The 24,234-nt window shown below is 47.8% G+C and overlaps 1 protein-coding gene across 1 annotated transcript in view; it reads right to left on the bottom strand.

The window, feature by feature from the left end:
* Positions 1-19,788: 19,788 nt before the first annotated feature.
* The window catches only part of Rap1gap2 (RAP1 GTPase activating protein 2), a 101,316-nt gene continuing 96,870 nt past the window's right edge, over positions 19,789-24,234 (bottom strand). The window contains 4 exon segments of the mRNA XM_042054878.1: positions 19,789-20,201; positions 22,610-22,736; positions 23,081-23,198; positions 23,417-23,530. Coding sequence (XP_041910812.1) covers positions 19,789-20,201; positions 22,610-22,736; positions 23,081-23,198; positions 23,417-23,530 — 772 coding nt within the window.

Raw genomic sequence — 24,234 nt, 5'->3', positions numbered from 1 at the left:
ATATAATAATTCCTTGTATGACTCAGTCTACCAAAATAACTACAGCTTAAAGATTTTAGTAAAAACAAGGAAGTTAGACAAACATCCTTAAATCAGGCTCTGTCAGCCTGAATAGAACTTAGGTAAGAAGAGACCCTTTGCCAGACTGCTTAGGTCACTGTCTTGCTGCATCATAAGCAAGAATACCTCAGCCTCTAGTGTTTGGTGCTCATAGCTGTGGCCCTAATTTTCAGTCTTTTATTTATCTATTTATCAAGATTATATATTAATAAAGACATTACAATAAAATATTTTATAAATATAGAATATCCCATAGCCTTATAAACTTAAATATTTTAAAGCTGTCCCTAAAATTACTTAGCTATTTTTATTTAAATTTTCTGTAAAACTCCAAAATTTTTCTTTTAAAGGAGCTTAAAATCTCTCCAAATAAAGTACCCTTTTATCTATTTCAAGAGTGAAGCCACAGGGAACAACCATAATTTGCAGAAGACAAAGCTGATTCCCCAACGATACAAGGTCTCTAAAACCAACACCACCTGGGTGACTTTTACTATAAAGTCTGTCTGCCAGCATGGTACATTCTTGTCTGTATGCATGGAGGTGCACCTTGAATACCTCATTAAACAAGCATTGTTTTTAAATCCTGCTTTTCAAGAACCTTGTTTTCAAGACAGGGCAGGAACTACCACACAGAAATCCATCCCAATTCAAAAGCATCTTTGGAGATCTGTTGTCTCCTTCATCAGTCGGTACCACATCATTGCCCTTAATCAAGATGGTGGTGAAGTCATAGGACATCTTTCTTTTGCAACCTTCACAAAGATGACTGCCAGCCACATGATTGCCTAAGGCAGCAGGCATGCATGTGTTGCTTACATCCCAAAATAGAACCATGCCACATGGTTCCTTTGCACAGACTTTCAACTATCAACCCCATGTTATGAGTTTTAAGATAATGTTTTGTTAAAAGTATTACAGATTTTTAACCAATAGCCAGTGGATTTGCAAATCCCATGATATAGAAAGTTCATAATAGTTTTTGGCAATTAGATGAGACCAACAATCCCTTTAGGTGCTCTGCTTTTTCTTTTCTCCCTGTCACAGTTTTTCTCCCTGGGCATAGAGACTTTAAAAGAATGTCTATGTCTGGAAAAAAAAAAAAAAAGGCAAGCTATAACTCAATTCCAGAGCCAGCCTTTCAATAAAGTAGAACAGCATAAAACAACGTTAATATTCTTTAATATCCTTCTTACCCAACTGATATTTGAATCCCTATTACGTCAGCTCCAGCTCCAGAGAGCCCAGAGATAAATTCTGAGTCCTAGGCCATCACTGGCTGCAACAGTAACAACTGAGCTGTAACAAAGAAACACAGAACACAGTAAACTCACACATTCAAGGGAGACCCGTCAGAAGCAAGCATACAGTGGTCACATTCATACATTCAAACAGACAAAACTTTTCATACCTCCCTCAGTTCCAAAGGAGAGAGGGTAATGGAACCTTCTGATATGGCCGCAGCTTGTGAAAGTAGATGCTGGGCAATTTCCTGAGCCTCACAGTAAGCGGCTACAGACCCTGGCAGTGGAATTGGATCTCCAGCTGTGCAGTGGCGCTTGGAGGGGGAAGGGGGAGGGTCAGCCAAGGGGGGGGGGGGACTCCTGCTGGCTTCTGTATGAGGCCCTGGGTTTTTCTTCAAAGCTACACCCCAGCCCCAAGTATTGCATTCTGCACCCGACACATCCTGCTGTTGAACCCCGTTCTTCAAAAGCTCCACTGTTTCCAGAGTGACATCTCCAAGAGCAGCAAATCGGTCCTGCCATTCATCTATCCAGTCACCCTAAGTCAGAATGCATAACAACAGGTACGTCCCACAAGACAAGACACAGAATCAAAGCCACAACAGAAAACACAAAACCAAATGACAACAGAAAATGCGGGATAACATTTAACAGTTGGAGTCCTCTGCTTTAGAGGTCCACCAGTCTAGCCAAGAGAAACTCTTTTAACAAAATAGGAGGTCACTTTTTTAAATAGCTCCCTTATAAGCCCAGACTCTAGGAACCCATCAGAGGCTGGGCCTCTCTGAGTTTCTTCAGCTCCCAAATCCTTGCTGGGCCTGTCCAAATTCTCAGATTGGCCGCTGGTGTTGTGAAATGCCCTATGGTTTCTCAGTTCTGTTGTGTAGCCTAGGTGTTGAAAGCCTGCTGACAAACACCCATGCGCCAGGGCTCTCTGAAATGCTTGAATACAGTGTCACTAGAGTGCTCTCAAGGAAAATCAAAAGAAGGAAAAAACTAGAGACTGGCCAAAAAAAAAAAAAAAAACTCTTACTATATCTCTTACTATATATTTCCTTTTTTGAGCATGGAGCCGGGTGAAGAGCCTAGCTCCAGAATGTGTACTGGAAGGGTCTTTCTTATCTTGCTGAGGACTGCAAATAATAATTCTGAGATTCACAAGAGAAAACCCAGCTCCACAATTTGTATCCAGTTGAAGCAAGCTTTAATTAAATGCTGATAGGGATAGACTTTGGTTAGGACCAGTCTCTGGAATTCCCAGCAAGCAGCGATGAGACACATGCTGTAGGGACCTTTTAAGGACAAAACCATCAGGCATCCTATTTCCCCTGTGGCGTTGTTGTTTTCCAAGAACTACAACTCCCAGCATTCCAGGAAGTTACTGGGTCCTTTGACAGGTGGGGCTTACAGGTTGATTTTTGGTCTTACAGAGTGCTAGGGGAATAACCCACCTACACAGCCAAACATGTGGCTCCCAGAAACTGTGCAAAGTTTGATGTGTCTTACAGTCCCTAGCTAATCAGCTTTACGCCCAGTCTCAAATCCCACTCCAAAGAAAGAGTGACCTAGGAAGCTTCGCTTTATTGTAGACCCCACAAGTGATCCAACTGGAAAATGGAGCCCAGCAAGCAGCACCACGCTGACCTCAGGATGGAACTTCACTACAGCAAGTGAGAGAATCCACAGCAAGCTATGCCCGCTGCATCATTATCGCACGATACCACATAAAGTTGTATAGTCAAAATAATAATGAAGTCAGTTTCAGAGAGCCGAGGACCTCTGCACTAGCTTCCCAGAGGAAGTGTCGAAAAACGCAGGGCCTTCCTGACCGACAGCCTAGCGCAAAAGCAGCCAATGAAAAGCCGGGAGCCCGCTAATTCTCCCCCTCCCTTTCCCCTCCCCCTCACTACACAAACATACACCACCACCACCACCCTGCTGGTGATCGTCCTCTCGTCCTACAGTCTGCGCGCGCCATCCAGCGGCAGCATTCGGAATTGCTTGCGGTTTAGACAAAATCCGCGGCTGGAAATTTTAATAGTTTCCCTCAGTTCCAGAAGGTCATCTCTGCTCAAGGAGAAGACAAATAGCCCCGGGTCTCCTACCTTCCCTAAATTAAGTCATTCTTCCCCCACGACGGCAAGCTAGTGCCGGCTCCCAGCTTCCTGCTTTCCCACTTGCAAAAGCATTTGATGCAAGGATGTAAAATGAAATCCTAGATTAATTCTAGAATGACGTTGAAAGAATAATATACAACCACGATGGCCTATCAGCCCCTAGACGACCAAAATCATTTGATAAAGCATCACTGATTACTGATTAAAAGAAAAAAAAACACCTCTGTAAACAAGGAATTCAAACAGTGAAAATTCAAAAAAGAAATCGCAGATCACATACTCTGAAACACAGCACACTCCTATTCAAATTCTCTGGCTCTAGATAGTTTTATTTATTGCAGAATCTGAGCAAGCTGTAAGATCTTAAAGGGGTGGATCATTTAATCTTGGGGACCAGGTGGGAAAAACAAAACAGCATTGTCTCGGGCACTTGAAAATTCAGTAACGTCAAAACTAGAGAATTAAGTACATTACTCAGAAGGAAGATAAATTTGTATGTGGGATGTGTTGAATAAAAAAGGAAGATCAAAGAAAGGGTTGCCTGTGTGCACTGGAGTCAAATGAGAGTCAATAAAAGAATCATTGCTAATACAGAACAAGACCAATGGATGCAGGAAATATTAGGGCAGTCAATCATGTTTGGAAAACTGGCTGAACATCTAAAAATACATGATTCTCTATTTCTCTAATCCTATATCACCAAATTCCAAATAAAATGAAGATTTAATTTTTTAAAAAATGAACCCAGGAGTCGCCAGCTGAGCATGGTGGCCCATGCCTGTAATCCCAGCACTCTGGAGCTGAGCACACTGGCCCATGCCTGTAATCCCAGAACTCTGGAGCTGAGCACAGTGTGGCCCATGCCTGTCATCTCGGCACTCTGGAGCTGAGCACAGTGGTCCATGTTTGTAACCCCAGCACTCTGGAGCTGAGCACAGTGGCCCACGCCTGTAATCCCGGCACTCTGTAGCTGAGCACAGTGGCCCATGCCTGTAATCCCGGCACTCTGGAGCTGAGCACAGTGGTCCATGCCTGTAATCCCAGCACTCTGTAGCTGAGCACAGTGGCCCATGCCTGTAATCCCGGCACTCTGGAGCTGAGCACAGTGGTCCATGCCTGTAATCCCAGCACTCTGTAGCTGAGCACAGTGGTCCATGCCTGTAATCCCAGCACTCTGTAGCTGAGCACAGTGGTCCATGCCTGTAATCCCGGAACTCTGGAGCTGAGCACAGTGGTCCATGCCTGTAATCCCGGAACTCTGGAGCTGAGCACACTGGCCCATGCCTGTAATCCCAGAACTCTGGAGCTGAGCACAGTGGTCCACGCCTGTAATCCCGGCACTCTGGAGCTGAGCACAGTGGTCCATGCCTGTAACCCCAGCACTCTGGAGCTGAGCACAGTGGTCCATGCCTGTAACCCCAGCACTCTGGAGCTGAGCACAGTGGTCCATGCCTGTAACCCCAGCACTCTGGAGCTGAGCACAGTGGCCCATGCCTGTAATCCTGGCACTCTGGAGCTGAGCACAGTGGTCCATGCCTGTAACCCCGGCACTCTGGAGCTGAGCACAGTGGTCCATGCCTGTAACCCCAGCACTCTGGAGCTGAGCACAGTGGTCCATGCCTGTAACCCCAGCACTCTGGAGCTGAGCACAGTGGTCCATGCCTGTAATCCCAGCACTCTGGAGCTGAGCACAGTGGCTCATGCCTGTAATCCGGGCACTCTGGAGGTAGAGTCAGGAGGAGATGAGGATTTGCAGCCAGCCTCAGCTACATAGATTTCTAGATCGTGTGAACAACATGTGATCCTGCCTAAATTAACAAATAAATAAGCAAACCATAAAAGCCAATCTTAGATCAAGGATAAATTAGACACTAAATTACAAAGAAACTAATTTGGCAGGCACTGTTGTCTACTTAATATGTATTTTTATTCTCCCTTACTATAAAACCTTCTGTTGGAGTCGTTTTACAATTCTGCAAGTTTCAGGTAAACCATAGCCAATAATTACAGTCTGCACACATTCAAATGAATTACCTCCAGTGAAGGGACACCCTTCTCCCACTGCCACAGTCTCCCAAAGAAAAACAGTTTACATGTTCACTTCAATGGTTCTAATAGTAAATGTTTAGATTATAACATCTTGGTGAATTAATTAAATAAAATCCTTAATACATGTCTTAGGGTTACTATTGCTATTATGAAATACCATGACCAAAAGCAAGTTGGGGAGGAAATGCCTTGTTTGTCTTACACTTCCAAATCATAGCCCATCATTGAAGGAAGCCAGGACAGGAACAGAGGGAACTGATGGGGTGTGGGGGATAGAGTACTGGAAGAGACAACTGGAATTGAGATGTATTTCAGAGGCCAAGTAGAAACCTAGTGCAATGGAAGCTTCCTGGAATCTATGAGGGTGACCCTAGTGAAAATTTCTAGTAATAGGGGATACGGAGCCTGAGCAGGCCATCTTCTGTAACCAGGAAAGCCTTCCAGTGGAGGAACTGGGACAGCAACACAACCACAAAACCTTTGACCTACAGTGTGTCCTGCCTGTAATATGTGCTGGGGTAAGGAAACTTGTGGGAGTGGCCAACCAATGACTGGTCCAACTTGAGACCCATGCCACTAGAGGAGGCTCACCATGACACTGTCTAGAGACCCAGGAACCAGAGTCTGGGTAGCCCAGAGACCTAGGAGAGAACCAAACACATTCAGAAAAAGCAACGTCAATGAAATGATTCCTTATGATACTCTACTAATTTATAGACTGGAGCCTGGCATAACCATCATCAGAGAGGCTTCATCCAGAAACTGATGGGAGAAGATACAGAGACCCTCAGTTAAACATTACGCAGACCTTAAGGAATCCTGCAGAAAAGGGGGAAGGACACTTGTAGGAGCCAGAGGGGTCAAGGACATCATAAGAAAGTGGCCCACAGAATCAACTAACCAGGGTTCACAGGGGCTCACAGGTAGAGAGCCTGCGTGGGACTGACCTAGGTCCTCTGCATATGTGTTATGGTTGTGTAGCTTGGTATTCTTTTGGGACTCCTAACACTGAATTGTGAGGTATCCCTGGCTCTTTCACCTGCTCTTGGGACCCTTTCCCTCCTATGAGGTGGCATCATGCAGCCTTAAAATGAGGGGATTTGCCTAGTCTTTTTGTAACATGATATACCACATTTGGTTTATATCCTTGGGAAGCCAGCACTTTTCTGAAGGAAAACGAAAGAGAAGTGGACCCGAGGAGAGAGGAAAAGGGGTCTCAGAGTAGAGGAGAGAGGGGAAACTGTGGTCAAGATGTAATATATGAATGAAGATTAAATTTTGAAAAACACAGCAGACTGAGCAAGCCATGAGGAACAAGGGAGTGAGCAGCTCCCCTCCATGGCCTCTGCCTCCAGGTTCCTCCTCTGATTGAGTTCCTGTCCTGACTTCCTTTGGTGGTGAACAGCACTGTGGAAGTGTAAACTGAATAAACCCTGTCCTCCCATCTTGCTATTTGTTCACGGTGTCTTATCACAACAATAGAAACCCTGACTAAGACACTTGCCTAGCATGTGTGAGCACACGTATGCTTGATCCCAGGCGCATGTGTGTGACTCGTTCATGCACACACGCACGGGTGCAAGCGCACACACGTGCGAGTACACAGATGCACCTTCACTGGTGTCTGCCTATATAAAGGCCGGAAGTCAATGATGGCCATCTTTCTCTATTGGCCTTCCACTTTTTTTGAGACAGGGTCTCCCGCTACCCCGGATATGGATCCAGCCCTTAGCCCTCCCCCTCCCCCAGGGCTGCTGTTATAGTCTTACAGGGATACCCTTGGCTATTTATGAGGGTGCTGGGGATCGTAACTCAGGTCCTCATACTTGAACAGCAATTATTTTACCCACTGAGCCAGTTCCCCTGGCCAAAAGGCTTCTTCAGAGAGATGCTAAGAAAGCTGGTCTACCAGCCTAGGTCCTATCACAAGAGAAAACCCTCATAGTAACCTAAGGAGGGAAGGTTTCATATAAAGAATTTTTTTTTTTTTTTGGTTTTTCGAGACAGGGTTTCTCTACAGCATTGGAGCCTGTCCTGGAACTCACTCTTGTAGACCAGGCTGGCCTCGAACTCACAGAGATCCGCCCACCTCTGCCTCCCAAGTGCCGGGATTAAAGATGTGCACCACCACTGCCCGGCTATATAAAGAATTATTAACTATAAACTTTAAGGGTGGTCAGAAATGACAATAGAGCTCCTAACCCTAGTGTGAGAGAGAATGCCCCAGGAAGAACTGTCCCACCCAAGGACTAAGGACCAGCTCTACCTGGCTTTGCTGCTGGATGGGTAATCTCTGTGGTCCTACACCAGTGGGGTTTATTGGGAATCTCCTCCGTTTCCAGGGAGGTGTCTCACTACCAGAATGCCTAGCCACTGAGGATGTGAAGACAAGGAGGGGGTTATACAGGGTCAGAGGGTCAGAGGGTCAGAGAGGGCTGCTGGCCACTGTGTACTGATGTGGGATTCCCCTCTGTGTGCTGTGAATATGATTGGTTAATAAAGAAAGCTGGCTTGAGCCTATGGCAGGGTGGAGCAGAGGTAGGTGGGGAAGACAGAACTGAATGCTGGGAGAAAGAAGGGCAGAGTAGAAAGAAACCATGCAGCCACACAGGAGCCAGACGGAACTTTAGCCAATAAACCACAGCCACGTAGCAATATATAGATTAATAGAAATGGGTTAAATTAAGATGTAAGAGTTAGCCAATAAGAATCTAGAGCTAATGGAGCAAGCAGTGACTTGAATAATATAGTTTCTGTGTGATTATTTCGGGGCTGAGCTTCCGAGCAGCCTGGAACCAACAAACGCCCTCCTTACAACAGTGTACTGTGGGCACTGAGCACTGGAGAGGCTGTATACATGGCCAAAACCAGACCTGGAGAAGGTGCCCACATGGTAGGAGCTGCAAGACCCTGTTTCAGAAGCCTAAACTTCTCTAAGTAGCACACGCAGACAAGAAAAGACCCTCCCCCTTCTTCAGGGCCTCATGTGCACCCCAGCTTAGAACATGGAGCTAATGGACCTAGGCATGTTTTCACCATTTAGACAGTGAAGGGAGAATTTAACACCAAGGCTAGCAGAGCTGGACTCAGGGCTAGGATAAAGCTAATATACAATTGCATACATACTGTATCTAACAACACTTTGTAGCTGTCAAAGATCTGTAAAGAAGAAGCCAACAATTCAATTCAAACAAAACAAAAGAACAAAGAAAAATCAAAAGCAGAAATAAGGGGTGAGCAAGTAAGATGTCACTTCTGTCCTTTTAATGCAGAGAGACACCTCTATCTTGTTAGCAAATGCCCTGTTAAGGACTTAAACTAGTTTGAGCTAGTTTTGGTACCTGTCACAAAATCATCCTACTAAATACCAGCTGTTAATAATGAAGTCCTCAAATTGGAGTTTTAAGTAATATCTCTCTCTCTCTCTCTCTCTCTCTCTCTCTCTCTCTCTCTCTCTCTCTCTCTCTCTCTCTCCCCCCCACTGTATGTATTCATTATTGTGTTTGAGGTGTGCAGCTAAATTTCACCTCTACTCCACAGTCCACAGTCCACTTTTCTGGAATTTTTCTCACATTCCTTATTAATAATAATTTCTTATAAAACCTAAAAAACTGGAATTCCAATATCTTTTACATGTTTTAATTTAGTGTATGCAATACACATCCATGCACTCATGCATGCATGCCTTGGCACATGCACCTGCAGTCGGGAGACAACTTGTAGAAGTCAGTTCTCCCTTCCACCAGGTGGGGGATCCAGAGATCAGACTCAGTTTTATCAGGAGTGAAGGCAAGCACCATTATTACTCTCTAAACAATCTTGCCCTTGCGAGAGTCCCTTGTTGGCTACACACACACACACACACACACACACACACACCATTCGTGTGTATGCAGTGTCTTACAAGGAGATCGTTAAAATCCATCTGATACCCTGCACAAACTTTCTGCCATCTTCTCACGTGTGCCCGTGCCAGTCCCAGGGCAGTCTTGCCAGCATCCGCTTCATTGTTCTCACGTGAAGCTGATTCAGAGCGGCTTGCATTGATGGCTTCTCTTGAACGGGCTGTTTTGTGTTATCATCCCACTTAATGGGGCCAATTCACCAGCCCTGTTCTTGAGTCTGCCCCCTCTTTTCCTTATCCCGCCTCTAATACCATGAGCACAAAGGAACACTTGACCCGTGGGTGTGAGCATCCGCTCTCCCCGGCAGCTGTATGTTCCGTTTCTGGGACCTCACATCTGCCTCTCCTCTGATGTTTTGATTTGGAGCAGGAGGAAGCGCAGCTGCTTTTCATTTTACTAGAACTTCCCATCCTTTCAACCTCGGGTTTTCCGCCTCACCAAGTTCTTGTCCATCTATTTCCTGATGGTGCTGCTCTTTCCTCAGAGCATCTCCTATTCCAGGGTGTCTTTGTCATCCCTGCAGCTGTCATCCATCTTCATAGTAAATTGCTTCTCTCAAGCTTCCTGTTTTATGACTCGTTCTGTCCCATTCTCTCTGGTAATTCCCTTTCATTTTCTTACAAATTCTGTTTTATAGGATATGTATTTTTTTTCCACCTGTGCGATAATCAGTTGTAAAAAGAATCCCCCTAGGTGGGAGACAGGTTTCTTCTTCCCCTTGTAAGTTGGGGGACAGAATTTCCTCCTCCCTATAGGTGGGGGACAGACCTCTGAGCCTGAGACTGCACCACCAGAAATAGATTTCAAACAGAGACTGTAAACTGAACCCATGATTCCCAAAGCATCGGACTACATCAGAATTCTGCATGTGCTCAGCTAAAAATGCAGATCCTAAGGAGAATCGTGGTGTATACCTTTAACCCCAGCCCTTGGGAGGCAGAAACAGGTGAATCTCTAACCTTCATGGCTAACTTTATCTACATAGTAAGTTCCAAGCCAATTGTTGCTGCATAGTGAGACCTTGTGCCAGCCTCCCCCCTCTCAAAAAATGCAGATACTGGGCCTTACCCCAGAGCAACTGAGTTGAAATGCCTCAAACAATACCTGAAATCAATATTTTAAAAGGTTTTTTGGTTAATTTTTATGCAGCCCAAGGCTGAACAGCTGGAGAATGTTTCCCTGTGCAGTGCTATGCACAGCACAGCCTCTGTTCTGAGGGTAAGAGGGTGGCCTAAAATTGAAAGGCATCTTCTATAAGGTGTCTGCACAGCCTGAAGCTTTGGGTGTCATTTGCACCTAAGGAAAATGGACAAAAAGTCCTGCCTCTTAGATCACTGCCCTGAGGTGACTGATGGGTCTCAGATTTCCTCTCAGGAACCTTCCTCCAGCTCCTATAAGGAGTCACTGCCATGGGAGCAAACATGCACCGTTAGATGACCAAGAGAAGATGCTGGAATGGACCATGGTAATGGCTCACCAATCCCACACTTAAAATCCAGAGGACCCCTGGACTCACTGGATACAAGCAGAGCCTCAAAAACTGTGCAGAAATGAGCCATCAGGATGAGCAAAATCAAAACAGAAAGCCACCTCCCATACACACACACACACACACACACACACACACACACACACACACACAGCAACACAAGAAGAATAGCTTGATGAAGATTTGTCTGGTGACTAGGAACAGGTCAACATGACTAGGCTGAGAAACACCCAGAAATCATATAAAACCCTCATTTTGGATGTATCTATGAAGGGCATATAGAATCCATTGATTTGAAACTGTAGACTGAATAACCAGTATGCTCACCATGGAAATGGGAATCTTACAATCCAGGGAGGCCCTGGAAAAACCAAGGTAGAGGAAGGACAATGTTCTCTGCTCCAGCTGGCCAACATCAGTCTTTGCCTGTCCTTGAACATCAGCTCTCCTGGTTCTCAGGGTTTCAGATCAGGACTAGACCTATGTCATCAGCCCAACAGAACTTGAGTCTTGGATTTGTATGGCACTGTAGCCAGCCTTCCCACAACTGTTCCCACCCAGTGTCCATTTTCATGTCAGGTGGTGATTACAGACTCATTCTTCAATATATGGAGCTCCTATAGCATACAACTTGACTGATGGCTGCCCACATGGCCTTGAAGATGTCCTTGTAGAAGCACGCTGTCAAATGCACAGCTGTCCTGGCCACTTCTGCCCCATCCTCAACCCCCTCCCTCTCTCCTTTAGGCATCACATAACACCTGTCCAACCTTCACCAGCTCCCGCCCTATCCTGCCTCCTGGGCCTTTTCCCTAACAAATGCAGCATTCCTGTCTTGCTATCTAGAGAAGGACATTCGTGGGAGGGCAGACCAGTCCCTAAGCAAAGAAAAAAAATGCACCCATCAAACAAAGGAGACTTTATTCAAAACTGTTGCAATAAGGAAATGAAGTTGAACCCAACAGCAAACATGACAGAGACCAGTGGGAATTTGTAGCCAAGTTTTAAGGTACATAATTTTCTCAGGTGGAAAATTACCAAGAGGAACTGATTAGGTGTTGAGACTGAAAGTGTCCTTACTGGATGTTGAGGGCGGGAATCCTTAACTGGTTAAGATTTAGTTTTGACTTGGATGAGGCCTAGTCAGAAAGTGGGCTCAGAGGAGCAGGGAAAACATTTGGTTATCAGAGACCACACAATCCGAGGCAAGACAACTGTCCCATGATGCCAGCCTCCACCAAAGGGTTAGCGAGATGAACTTTGAACTGAATGTTAGTTTTTAAACAAGCTTTGAATCTAAACTGAAATGGGGTTGTTTTAATTTGTTACTACGGCATTATATAACTGGACACTGATACTATTATTGGACCCCACTATGCAGCAGGTGGAGGAGGGCTGATCTGAAAAGCCTTCCCCTGTACAGGCAAAATAATGGACCCCAAGATGTCCAAGAATGCTCCAAGCTATCAGACCTGGTGGGTGGGGTGACAGGTTTCAAGAATCCTAAGAACTAAGCCTCTGTGCTATTAGGTGTGCCCACCTGCTGAAAGAGAATGAAAAGGAGCAGGCATTTAGAGTAACAGCTGGACTCCAGAGTGCCAACAGGGTCCTGAAATCTGAAGGGACAGTAACTGGCACAGGTTTATGACATCCACGCCTTGTACGCACTTTCTACACAGGAGATAACTCAGCTCCCACAAGACTCCCTCCAAAGTGACCTCCCTATCCTGTTTCCAGGGAGAGGAGTTGAACCCAAGAAGTACCCAAACTATGAGGTGCAGAGAGGTATCAGATGCTGTGTGAAAGATGAAGAGGAAGCCTGCAACCACTGTCAGAGAGGAGGCACTGCCCAACATGGGCTTCAGCCCCCAGTCCAGGAGAATGCAGGCATGGGGCTCCACATGGGACATGGAAGCCAATTACAGTGACATACAGATTGCTGGCTGTCCCCCTGTGCATCTGGTACTCCAAATCATCTAGAACTTACCTTCGTGTTGTTGTCACCAGCCTTTCAGAGTTGGGTCCTAAAATGAGATGTGATTCTGAACCCTTATTATATGGAATAGGAAATAACACCAGTCTCAATGGCTATTTAAGGGAACTAAATGAGATTAGAATCAATTCTGTCCTAAGACTTGTCTTTTTTTTTTCTTTTTTTTTTTTTTTTTTTTTTTTTTGGTTTTTTGAAACAGGGTTTCTCTGCAGCTTTGGAGCCTGTCCTGGAACTAGCTCTTGTAGACCAGGCTGGTCTCGAACTCACAGGGATCCGCCTGCTTCTGCCTCCTGAGTGCTGGGATTAAAGGCGTGCGCCACCAACGCCCGGCCCAAGACTTGTCTTTAAAATGTAAACTTGGTCCTCTGCAGTTGATGTGATGGGGGATAACATTAGTCTAAGGCAGCTTGGACCTCTGCTTTTGAATTTTTGTCCATGAGAAATATGAGATGCATACAGGCAACTGCACCCAGCTAAATCAAGATGTGTAGGACACACATATAAAACACACGACATACCCAAACATCTGCCAGCTGCCTCTGTGCAGCCCATGTGCTCTGGACCCCATCCGTTCATCTAGCTTCAGACTATGGCTCCCCTACTGTCTCACAATTTCTGAATGGCAAGCCTTCCGATGCTTGCCTCCACAAGCAAACTTCAGGCCTGTTAGAGGCTGATACACTTTAGTCATGTAGTGTGCATTTAAGCATTAGCATGCATAAATTGTTACCAGTTTTATTAAGCTTATGTCTTCATTCTTGTCACAAATAGTGTGTTTGACTGTCATGCACCTAGCCCGTCTTCCCCATATGCCCCATGGTTGCATGGTTTCCCATGGTGTATTATTAGGGACTAGAAAGTTATTACAGCAAACTGGCTACCTAGGTAAATGTCAGCTGCTGCTATTAGGATTATTGTTATTATTGAAGCTCTGAGACTAAACAAAACTTTTTAAAGCTTTTCCACATTAAGTTCATTTTTAGCCTCATGCTTCCCACAGGGGTTATATTTCTGATAGCACACAAAAGAAAATTCAGGCCCCAGGATATGAAGGACTTGCCCAGGATCACAAAGTAAGCCCCTGACATGGATTAAACCCTGCCTCTTGCCTTCAAATCCATGCCCAAGCTGTCGAGCAAAGCACTAGGTGAGCGCAGCCGCTTGCGAGTCCGAGGAAAATAAGAAAGGCATTTAGTTACAGGAGAATCCTGGAACCAAGACACTGAAGAGGAACTCGGGGGAAGAGGAAAATTGTAGGAAAGAGACGAGTCATTAGGTAATAGGGGTCTCATCTCGAGACTACAAAGACTAAACAAATAACAAGAAGTAGGGGGACGATGGTATACTCAGGGTCCCACCAAAAGGAGTTCCAGCCAGCTCTCGCCAGTCCATGCCAAATAGATCCAGTCTGATATTTTTCAAAATGAGAAACCAAGTGTGTGTGTGTGTGTGTGTGTGTGTGTGTGTGTGTGTGCGCGCGCGCACGCATGCATGCATGCATATGTGTTGTACGTGCATATGGTATACACATGAGTATGCAGGCTTGTACTCCTGTACATTCAAAATCCAGAACAGGACATTATCTGTCCTCCCCCCTCGCTCTTGGCCTCACTGCCTCGAGACAGGGTCTCTCACTGAGCAGGAAGCTTGTCATTTTCCTTTGACTGACAAACAAGTTCTCCTTGTCTGCCTGTTTCTGCCCCTCCCCCATGCATGTGCAGTCATGCACAGCTTTTTGTGGGTGCTGGAGATTTGAACTCAGATCCTCGTGCTTGCAGAGCAAGCAATCTTACCCAACAAACAAACTATTTCCCAGAACCAGGTTTGCCAATTTGTTTGTTAATCACAAGATGGCACGTTTAAAAATTCTGAAGCAGGCTCAAGCCAACTAATACCCAACCTCCAATGTGAGGCCCTGCTGAAGTCTGGTGCCCCACTTAAAGAAACATGAACTCTGATGGACACAAAATATGTTATTATTTATTGTCAATTTCTGCAAAGACACATTTAAGCAACAAAATATACATTTGTCAACCTTTTAGAATTTGTTTTATACATTAACAAATACAATGTGCTACCATAGCAATAAATTAAATGTACACTATTTACATACATAGGCAGTCGGGATCTACAAATCACCTCCTCACTGAGAGGAAGCAGAGAAAAGTCATCGTCACAGGGTTCACTTCCAAACTACACCTCATGGGTTCTACCACACAGGCATGTCTTCACATGGAGACACTGGCACCCTGGGAGCTGGAGGTCAAGGTGACATCACGAGGAGGGAGAGTTGGCAAACACACCAAGGAGCAAGAAGGAGAATTTCAGCCTTCTGAGAGGAAATGTCACAAAACCAAAGACAATGGCGACTACTTCCAGTCTTCCAGCCAGGCACAGCCTCCCCAGGGATGGCAAGGCCCAGGCCAAAGCCGCCTCCCCAGCTGCTGCTCTCTAGGCAGACTGCCCTTGGCTCTGGGGGCGGGGGGGGGGGGGGATCGTCTTTCTCCCAAGGGAGCACATGGCCCAGCTGAAGAGACGTGGGGGTGGTGTGGGCAAGGGGCTAGTGGTAAAACAGACAGCAGAGCTTGGTAGGATGCCTCCAAGGCCTTATTTACTATACCAACTTGTCCTTGCCTTTGATTGAGGAGTAACTAGAAGCTAGAGAAGGAGCATGGGGGCCCAGAGCAAGGCTGACTAACCTGGTCCCTGCTGGCCCAGAAGTCAACAGCTCCACCTGAACCCCAGGCACTCCCTATAACACAGCTGTCTTTGCAGACTAAGAACAATGGACAAAAGGTAATGTTTGAGTTGGCACCTTAAAGGGTCAAAGGAAAGAAAATGAAACTGCCTGTGTCCCGCCTAGTCACCTGATCTGGGATTTTATTACCCATCTCTGTCTTCAGGACTGGAGAGGCCTGGGGCACAGCTCAGGGGCAGGGTACTCACTCAGTGTGAGCTTGGGTTCCCAGCACCACCAGAGAGGGGAAGGGAGAAATGGAGAGAGGGAGGAAGAGAAGATAGATGGGAGAATTAGTTCTTCTTACCACCTTCTGTCCTGATTTAGAACAAGGAAGCCAACGGAAGCTGATGCATCTTTCTCCAGGCCACTTTGCCCCTGTCACTGAGACCCAAGCAGCACTTTGCTGGGTTCCTCCCCTCGGTTTCCTTCACTCAAGCCTCAGGCTCCTCACTGACCAAGATTTCTCATGATGACAACCAACCACGGCTGAGGCCCTATCAACATCCTCCAACCCCAGCATCTCCCTGCCCGTGCAGAAACCCCAGCTAACAGGCTTTCCCCAAACCCAAGTCCAGGAAATGCAACTGTTTACTCCACCCCACCAACAGTTAAGTACAGTTGGTGCACAGGAAAGGGCCCAGAGGCTGTGGGTGTAGTAACAGCTTCGCCCACTAGGTGGCTGTATGGCCTCAGGCAAGTTCGTTCTTCTCAGGAGGAAAACGTGGTTGGTTGAGATGCAAGCAGTCCAGAAGGCTTGAGTATCAAACAGTGCCCACAAAACTGAACCGCGGGTTATTTTCCAAGAAGCGCCATTTGACATGCATAATCACAGACAGAAACTCTGGCAAAGGCGTTCTCTATGGAGCCCTCCCACATCTGTTTTGATGTATCAACAGAGCTCGAGGCATCTGGTTGCCTATTAACACCTGCAAGATATAGTTCCTTCAGTGAGCCAGGCAGTCCCCGGAGCTAGAGTTGTGGCCAGGAGAATCCCTTGTGGGGGTAACTGTGGAAATGTCTCCAAACACAAGCAGAAGCATCAAGCCCAGTCACATGAAGGAGCTTCAGCAAGACTCTAAGCCCTAAGACTGGGAACAGCTCCAAAGGGAAAACTGCTTAGAGAAGGTTGGGCCATTACTCTCCTGCTCGGCAAAAATCTCTGGTTGGGCTGGTAGTACACACGCGGGAAGCTATAGGATGGATCTGCTAGATAGAGAGAGGCCTGACCAGAGGGCGGGGCATCTCAGGTGCTGCCCAGAGTACCTAACAGCAAGCCAAGGGTGAAGATCACAGCCCAGGGCCTCCCAGCTCCTCTGTACACAGGTATCCATCCTATCCACTGGCCCAGAGGCAGAGGCAACACCCGGCCTACAGGTAATACCTGCAGAGAAATAGCCAAAGCAGTAGGGACAAGACTTAGCAGGTTCCCAGCTATGACAGTGTGGGACAGCCTGGAAGATCCTGAGGACCCAGACCAAAATGCGACATAGCGCAACCACCGAGCAAAGGTAGAACTGTCCTACCTAGAGGAGGGCGCCAGAGTCCTGCAATAGTTTCAAAGAAAACACAGTTTGACCTTTCAAGTTCAAGCAGAAACCTGCCAGCAGAGCACTGCCAGAATCCACCCGCCTCTTCCCTGCAGTGGGTGCCATTATGCTGGCTTTTATAAAAGCTAAACAGATAGTCCGTTGACCTTCTAACCAGAGCAGATCTTACCAGACTAGTATTTCGCGTAAGCAAGTTTCCCAAGTGGAAGCAGGGAGAGGTATCCCTCCCCTGGCTGCAACAGTGTGTTGGAAATGGAGGATGAAAATTGTGCTCGGTTGACAAAAGTCGTGGTGACATAGTTACAATACCAGCCCCCAAGGCTGGGTCACCCTGCTGTACTTTGGCTTGGGAATAGAAGCCTATGCAGACAAAGCCCTTGGTGGGAAATCTAGTCATCTGCTCACTGAAGCAGGAGCCCTGTGCCAGAGCGAGACCTTTGTGTACTTAATGGGGCAGGATCTTCAAGTGCCTGTTGTTTGGACCCAGTGTTTAAACTGGCGGCGGGTGCTCCACCCAGCAGCTGAACCGCCATGCAAACCTGGAAGGCTGAGGAGCCAGGGGGAGCTCATCTGGATGAGCGGGCTCCCCCAGAGAAGGTGGCCACGGCAAGGAGTGCAGACAGTCTGCGGTGTAAAAAGCATGGGCTCATGGGGTCTGGCTTCCAGGAGCCCTGCCGAGGGGACAACTGCCTGGAACTCTGCAATTGGAGATGGGAAGAACCGGACTGGGAACTGAGCCAAGAAGCAGCCCCTCACAGATGCCAGGAACAGAGGTAGAGGGACACCATACTATTTCCAAAGCTAAGTTCAACTGCCACACACCAGCCTGACTAAAACTTGTCAAGTCACCCCACCCCCAACTACATCTCTCCCATCTCTCTCACCTAAGAGATGGGTTGAACTATGTCTTTTCTGGGTTCTCACAAAAGTGGAGAGCTGGACCCTGCCCATCCAGAAGCTTTCCTCACCTCCCTGCGCTGGCCATGTGATCTCTGGGCTTCCTCACACTCCTGGCTGCCCACTCCTTCGGAGGAAAACTATCTGCTCCAAGGAGAAAAGCCTGCTAGGGCTTCTCTCCCCACAAGGATGGTCAGCAGCGCTTGTGTAAAATTAGAAAGGAAAAACATCTTGTGACTACAGTCAGGGAAGCATGCAGCCAGGGCCCGCACACACCCAGCGCCGACTCTAAGCTTCCACCAGCCTGAGCCCTCCCTAAGGGCAGCCTAGCAGCAGGAACAGAGGTCCCTAGGCCAGGGCCAGCAGATGTGTCAGAAATGCCTATCACAGGAGCCGTGAGATACAACCCAGAGGACGCTGGGAAATTCCTGGAAAAGCAGCCCTTCCACCATGTCCAGGAAGGCACTGTACCCAAGACAGACAGCACCCACCTCTGCTCCCCACCAACCAACCCCCTCTGTCTCTGGGAGACGAGCTCCCCAGCCTCTCGCTGAGCCCCCTGGGACCCAGAATCCCCCATGCCCAACTCTTTTCCAACAGGTAAAACAAGTTGACAGTTGACTCAGATAACCGGTCACATCAGGAGGTCAGGAGGTTGGGGCTTTCAGGTCTGTTGGAGAAGGAGCCAGCAAGATCATGGCCAGGTCAGGACATGGAACAGACAGCTGGTCTGCTGGGCAGGTGGTCAGTGAGACAGCAGGCCTGAACGGTCAGAGTAGTGGATGGCACCCCCAAACTGCTGGAAGAGGAGCCTTGTGCAGGCCAGAATCAAGACTTCCCTGCAGAGATAAGGAAGTGAAGATGGAGAACAAGCACTGGGTAAAAGAGGGGAGACAATAGGCTGGAGTGGGAATGGGGAGCCTACTTGCCCATGGCTATACAAGGAGGATGCCAAATACAAGGGGGATTTAGCCGCAAGGGCCATGCGTAAGCATTGTGCTACAGAAGCATCCGAAGTCCATCACAGATGGTGGAGGCCAACACCACACTCCCATTTTCTCCTCTATTTTCTCACAAACAGGATTAACACATTGTGCCCCTTCCCTTGGTTCCAATTCACTCATATTCCTGAGATCCGTAACGGTGGGGGTTACAATGGGTCTCAGGTGACTTTACCATCAGGAGTCCACTAGTGTATCGTGCCAGGAGCAGAGACAACCCTAAGGGTGTCCCTCACAGCAACAGTTGGGTAGGGGCATCTCATGCCATACGGGGAAGATATATACCAGCCTCGAACCTTGGCCAAAAATACAAGGAGAGACAGATTGCCTGCAAACAGGAAAGCGAGGGATAAACTGAGGAATTCCTCCCTCCATGGGAGGAAGTGATCTTTTGGCTGCTCCCCCTTCTAGTTACTACAGCCAGCTCCATCCAGTGTGGGAATCTGTCCCAATGCCACTGCACAAGCCTTCCCAGGCCCTGTTCTCAGTCCTCCCTAGAAGGCCTGGAGATGTCCGTCAACAGCAGTTCTCAGTAACCTTCTGCTGACAGTCTCTCTGGCCACTCTGGGGCCATAAAGTCACAGATGCTGTGTCTGTAAGGGGATAGTCCCTCTCAGGGCCACTATGAGACACTCACCTTGGACAGGGGAAGGACTCTGCTCTCCCATTAATGACCCTGTTTAAGAAACACAAGAATTTTTCAAAAGCCAGACATCAATCACCCCCCACCTGCAGCTTCTGAGCACTCAACAATCTGAGCTCAGGAAGGCACTTGGACTCCCAGGGGCCAGCAGAACCCACCTCACACCTGGGCGGGGGTGTGTGCAAGGACGTGGCTCTATTGCAGGAGGAGTGACAAAGTTGGCTAGTGAGCCCCAGCCTGGTGTCTGCACCAGGTAAGAAGAGAAGCCATCACCCCCAGGTCTGGGGGAGCCTCCTTCCCCACCTGCCTCAGGGCACCCAATGAGCACTCTCTGAGATGCTCTCTCCAGACCGCTAGTAAAAAGACTGGCTATGGGGGTCCCGGAACGTGGGGTGTAGGGCTCCTGGGGCCCTTCCTTGGCTGCCCGCACCATCCTTACCGCACTGGAGCTAGCGTGGCTGAGTTTATCAAAGCGGAATTTCAGGTTTGACCTCGGGGAGTTTCTGTTTTTGGCATCTGAGAAAAGAGAAAGGACAGGAGCTTAAGGAATTATTCTAGCAAAATCAGAATAGTGAGTAGGGAGGCTGGGGAAAGTGGAGCTGCTCACGCACAGGTACCCCTCGCCACGGCACTCAGACTCGGAGAAACGGTGCGCCCTAGTTACTAAACACGGGTCACTTGAAAATTAAATATCTGCAAAATTAAACTATGGAAGTTTCTAAGTAAGCAGGCCATATTCGAGGAAGATGACGGATACTCAAATTTTGCCATTTCCTCATTATATTGCCATGTTTCGCTGTGATCTGTCCCTCACATCCACTGTGCCCTTATTCAGAAATTCACTGAGGTGGTAGGCTACGCGTCTCTCCTCAACCCCAAGGGACGTCTCAGTGGGAGCCAGAGAGCAGTCTTGAGAGTATGAAGACTGCTGAAGTTGGCAATGACAAACTGGGGCTTGGCTTACAGTTTTTCTGTCTAGATTTAAGAAGCCAATGGAAAATAATGATACATGAACTAAGGCTGGAAAGGGTGGCGCCTGCAGCCACTACATTGTGAAACTTAACAAAGGAGTCACCACACCCCCAGTGTCTGAGAAGAACTACCAAATTCAAGAGAAAGGCTGTCTGTACCACTGACGAAATGAATGCAGTCTCCTAATGTAAAATGTCAACATAGGCAATAATATCCATCAACGCCCACATGGGAACCAGATTTGACCGTCATCTGCTGCCTTAAACTGGCTGCAGGTACCAGAGTTAGGTAAGTACCAGTGAAACTGTCCTATTAGAATCTTACAGAGCATCAGACTCATAATAAAGCATGTGGTATATTTTGCCATTATTTGCAAACTGTGTTTCAGATCCATCATACTTGTAAAGTTTACTGCGTCCATGTATAATATGTGCGTGAACATGTGCATGCACATACACACACATGTATACACACACAAGTATGTGCACATACATGTACACATGCACGCTATGAGACCGTCCCTGAGTGATCCTCATGATTCCCTTTTTGTCCCCAGAAGCCCGAGTATGAATGGCCGATGACAGCATCTGTGATTCCAGAAAACTTCCAGGCCATCGTCCTCTCAGTCTTCCACCCCCCCCTCCCCGCACTCACTGGAGCCGCCAGAAACAGGTTTCCAGACCTCCAAGCCCACCAGTGCTGGGGCTAGGGGTCAAAAGCAGATTATCAGGATAATACAGACTGGGGTGCACCTCTTGGGGTGTAGTCGGCATTGGGAAAGATTCCACACCTGTTCCACATTTCTTCCTGCCCTGAGTGACCTTAACCCAGTTACAGACATTCCCAAAGACTCCCTCCACTCAAATCCTGTCTGAGAGAGCAGGCTGGCATTCATTTCTTTTGGTTTTTATTTAGTGCCAAAAGGGACACGGTTTGGTGATAGATTTTCTTGTTCACTCCATTAATTTTTAACTAAGCTTTAAAAACATCAGGAAATGTGTCTGACTGCTCCATTTTACAAATGGGTATACTGAGGGTCAGGAGGTAAGCTTGCCAGTGCTAAAGCTGGGGTTAGGGTCCCTCTTGAGATCTGCATGACCACAGAGCTGAAGGAAAGGAGGCTGTGGACTCCATTAACTGGGAAGCCTGCCTGCCACAAAGGGCCCTTTGCTTCTACCCTGGTGTCCCCTATCTCACCACATCCTCCTTTTGACATTGTTTGCTCTCTGCCCAGTGATACCAGGAGAACACCACCCCCACCCCAGCTACAGTGAAAACCCAAAGTAACTGTAGATACTGCCAGAGTCCCGTGGGGAGCAAGATTACCCCTAGCTGAGACCTGGCTGGTCACACCGCTTTATTGCAGTCCCACAACACACAGTTAGGTTAATAGCTGTGATTTTTACAGAGTATGCTTATCAAATCTTTGCAGGGGGCTGAGAAGTCCTGAGCGAATGTATAAACCTCAGATGAAGTCCTGAGTATCTACTGTTGACTCAGACACAGCCGTGTCAAGGACCCAATGCCTCGGGCCCATGGCAAGGCCAAAACCTCCCCTCCTCCCATGGTGAGGCTCAGAGAGACGGTAAAGCCCACCAGAGTGTAGATGCTGACAATGTGGGCAAGTAGGAGTGTTTACAAATGATTGACCAGTGTGTGCAAAACCTACCCACTGCCCTTCCTCTTCCTGGACGTTCACAGCCTAACAACACTGCTTGCCTACAAATACTTCTCCTGAGACTTGCTAACCCCTCCCCACAGTGACCACCTGGGTAAAAATCATCTCTCACACTGGGTACTTGGTGAACCCTGAGGGATGACCCCTTTCCTTTTCCTCCAACCTGGTTCTTCCTTCCTACTCTGTTCAACTGTAGGGATCTTAGAAACCGGAAAGACACAGGCCACCACTCTGCCTTCCAACTATGTCATACACATCTTCGCATGCCACTGACCTGTGGGACTCCGGCTCATGATGATGGGGGTGGCAGCAGCCCCCAGACTGGGGCTTTCGCTGCTCGGGGACGGGCTGTAGACAAACACCTCCTGCTTGAAGGGTGAGGTTGTGGATGGCTGGCTACTCTGGGGAAGAGAAACTGGGTGAGCAAGGCGAGTGTACCTCCAAGCAGTCCCACAGCTGTCCTGAGAAGGACCACACAAGCCACTGCCTCCAACCCCACAGTGACACTTCTGCCTCAGCCATGATTGCAGCCTTTCCCTGACCCCTTTCCCTTCCAGTCAGCACCCTTGGCACAGACAATCTCCACTGCTGCCCTTAAGCACTGTGTTGAGACAGAGCCCCTCATTCACTGCTCTCATTTGGGAGAAACAGCTGCCTCGGCCACACCTTCTCCATGCATTTTAGAGCACAGTCTAACCAGCTGGGCTGCAGAATGTGGCTCCATGGTTGAATGAGGCATACTTACCCCACTATCACACTCCTCCATGGCCTCACCCTCCCCCGCGGTGCTGCTGAAGCTGCTGGTGCTGGAGGAGGAACGGGAGATGTTGGCGCGGCCATTCTCCTTCAACTTTATGAAGGGCCTGTGGGGATGGGAAGCAACGCAAATGGGCAGTGAGGCAAATCCACCAGAGGACTGAGCTTGCCTACAGCAGCTGCCCCAGCCTCTGCCTGGTGGTCTTTGCGTTTCAGAGACTTCCAAAGGCAAGAGCTGTCTCTCTCAGCTTGCCTGGAGGCAGGGCACATAAGCCAGGACTCCCAATGGCAACAGCCAGCATTTCCCAAACCCCAAGTCTCTTACTTTTCTTTGTTGGGACAGATTTCTGGAGAGCTGGGATTTGACGAGGTCTCGGACTTTATCTCCTGAGAAGAGTGTCCACCATCTGGGGTTTTGGGAGTGCTAGAGGCACTGTCACTGGGGGAAGAGAATGAAGAGATGTGAGGCCTAGGCGCCAGGCCCCTGCCCTTGTCTACCCCTGACCCTAGACAGAGTTCAGGCTGTGGGAGCCAATACACAGAGTGCGGCCACCTCCTCCCTCCCCACCTGAGCCTCTGGGATGGCAGCCCACAGCAGAGGTTTCTGCTCCCTACAATAAAGGTCAATCTGAATTCATGGTAGCGGTCCAAGGCCACCAAACAGGGGCCCTGACTTGATGGCCCCCAGTCGAAATCTACCCCTCTCCCATGCCCATCCCAACTGGCAGAGCTACAGATAAAGAGAGGATCACACAGGGAACTGAGTGGAACCCATTCGAGAATCAACCCAATACCCACAGATTCCTGAGAGATGCTGGGTGGGGGCAGCTGTTGTAATGACTCTTGAAGACATCCTACATGTGACAAGGCAGCCCTGGATGGTGGGGAGTGAAGGGATACTCTACATCCAAGGTTCCAAGAGCTCCCTCCTCTTACAGTTCAACAAAGACCACAATTTATCCTATAGAAAATACTGGGATCAGGTCGGCTCGTCCTCAATTCATTTATTTTTCATTAATATTTCTGAGCCCCAGGATCACTCATTTCTGTTTGCTTTAGTTTTTAAGTTATTTATTTATTTATTATTGTTTAGTAATGTGTGTTTGCCTGAATGTATGGATATGCACCACCTGCACGCCTGGT

Source organism: Arvicola amphibius, chromosome 4 (assembly GCF_903992535.2).
Source record: "Arvicola amphibius chromosome 4, mArvAmp1.2, whole genome shotgun sequence".
NCBI lineage: Eukaryota > Metazoa > Chordata > Mammalia > Rodentia > Cricetidae > Arvicola > Arvicola amphibius.
The sequence above is the reverse complement of the archived record's forward strand: the minus strand, read 5'-3'. Positions and strand labels throughout refer to the sequence as shown.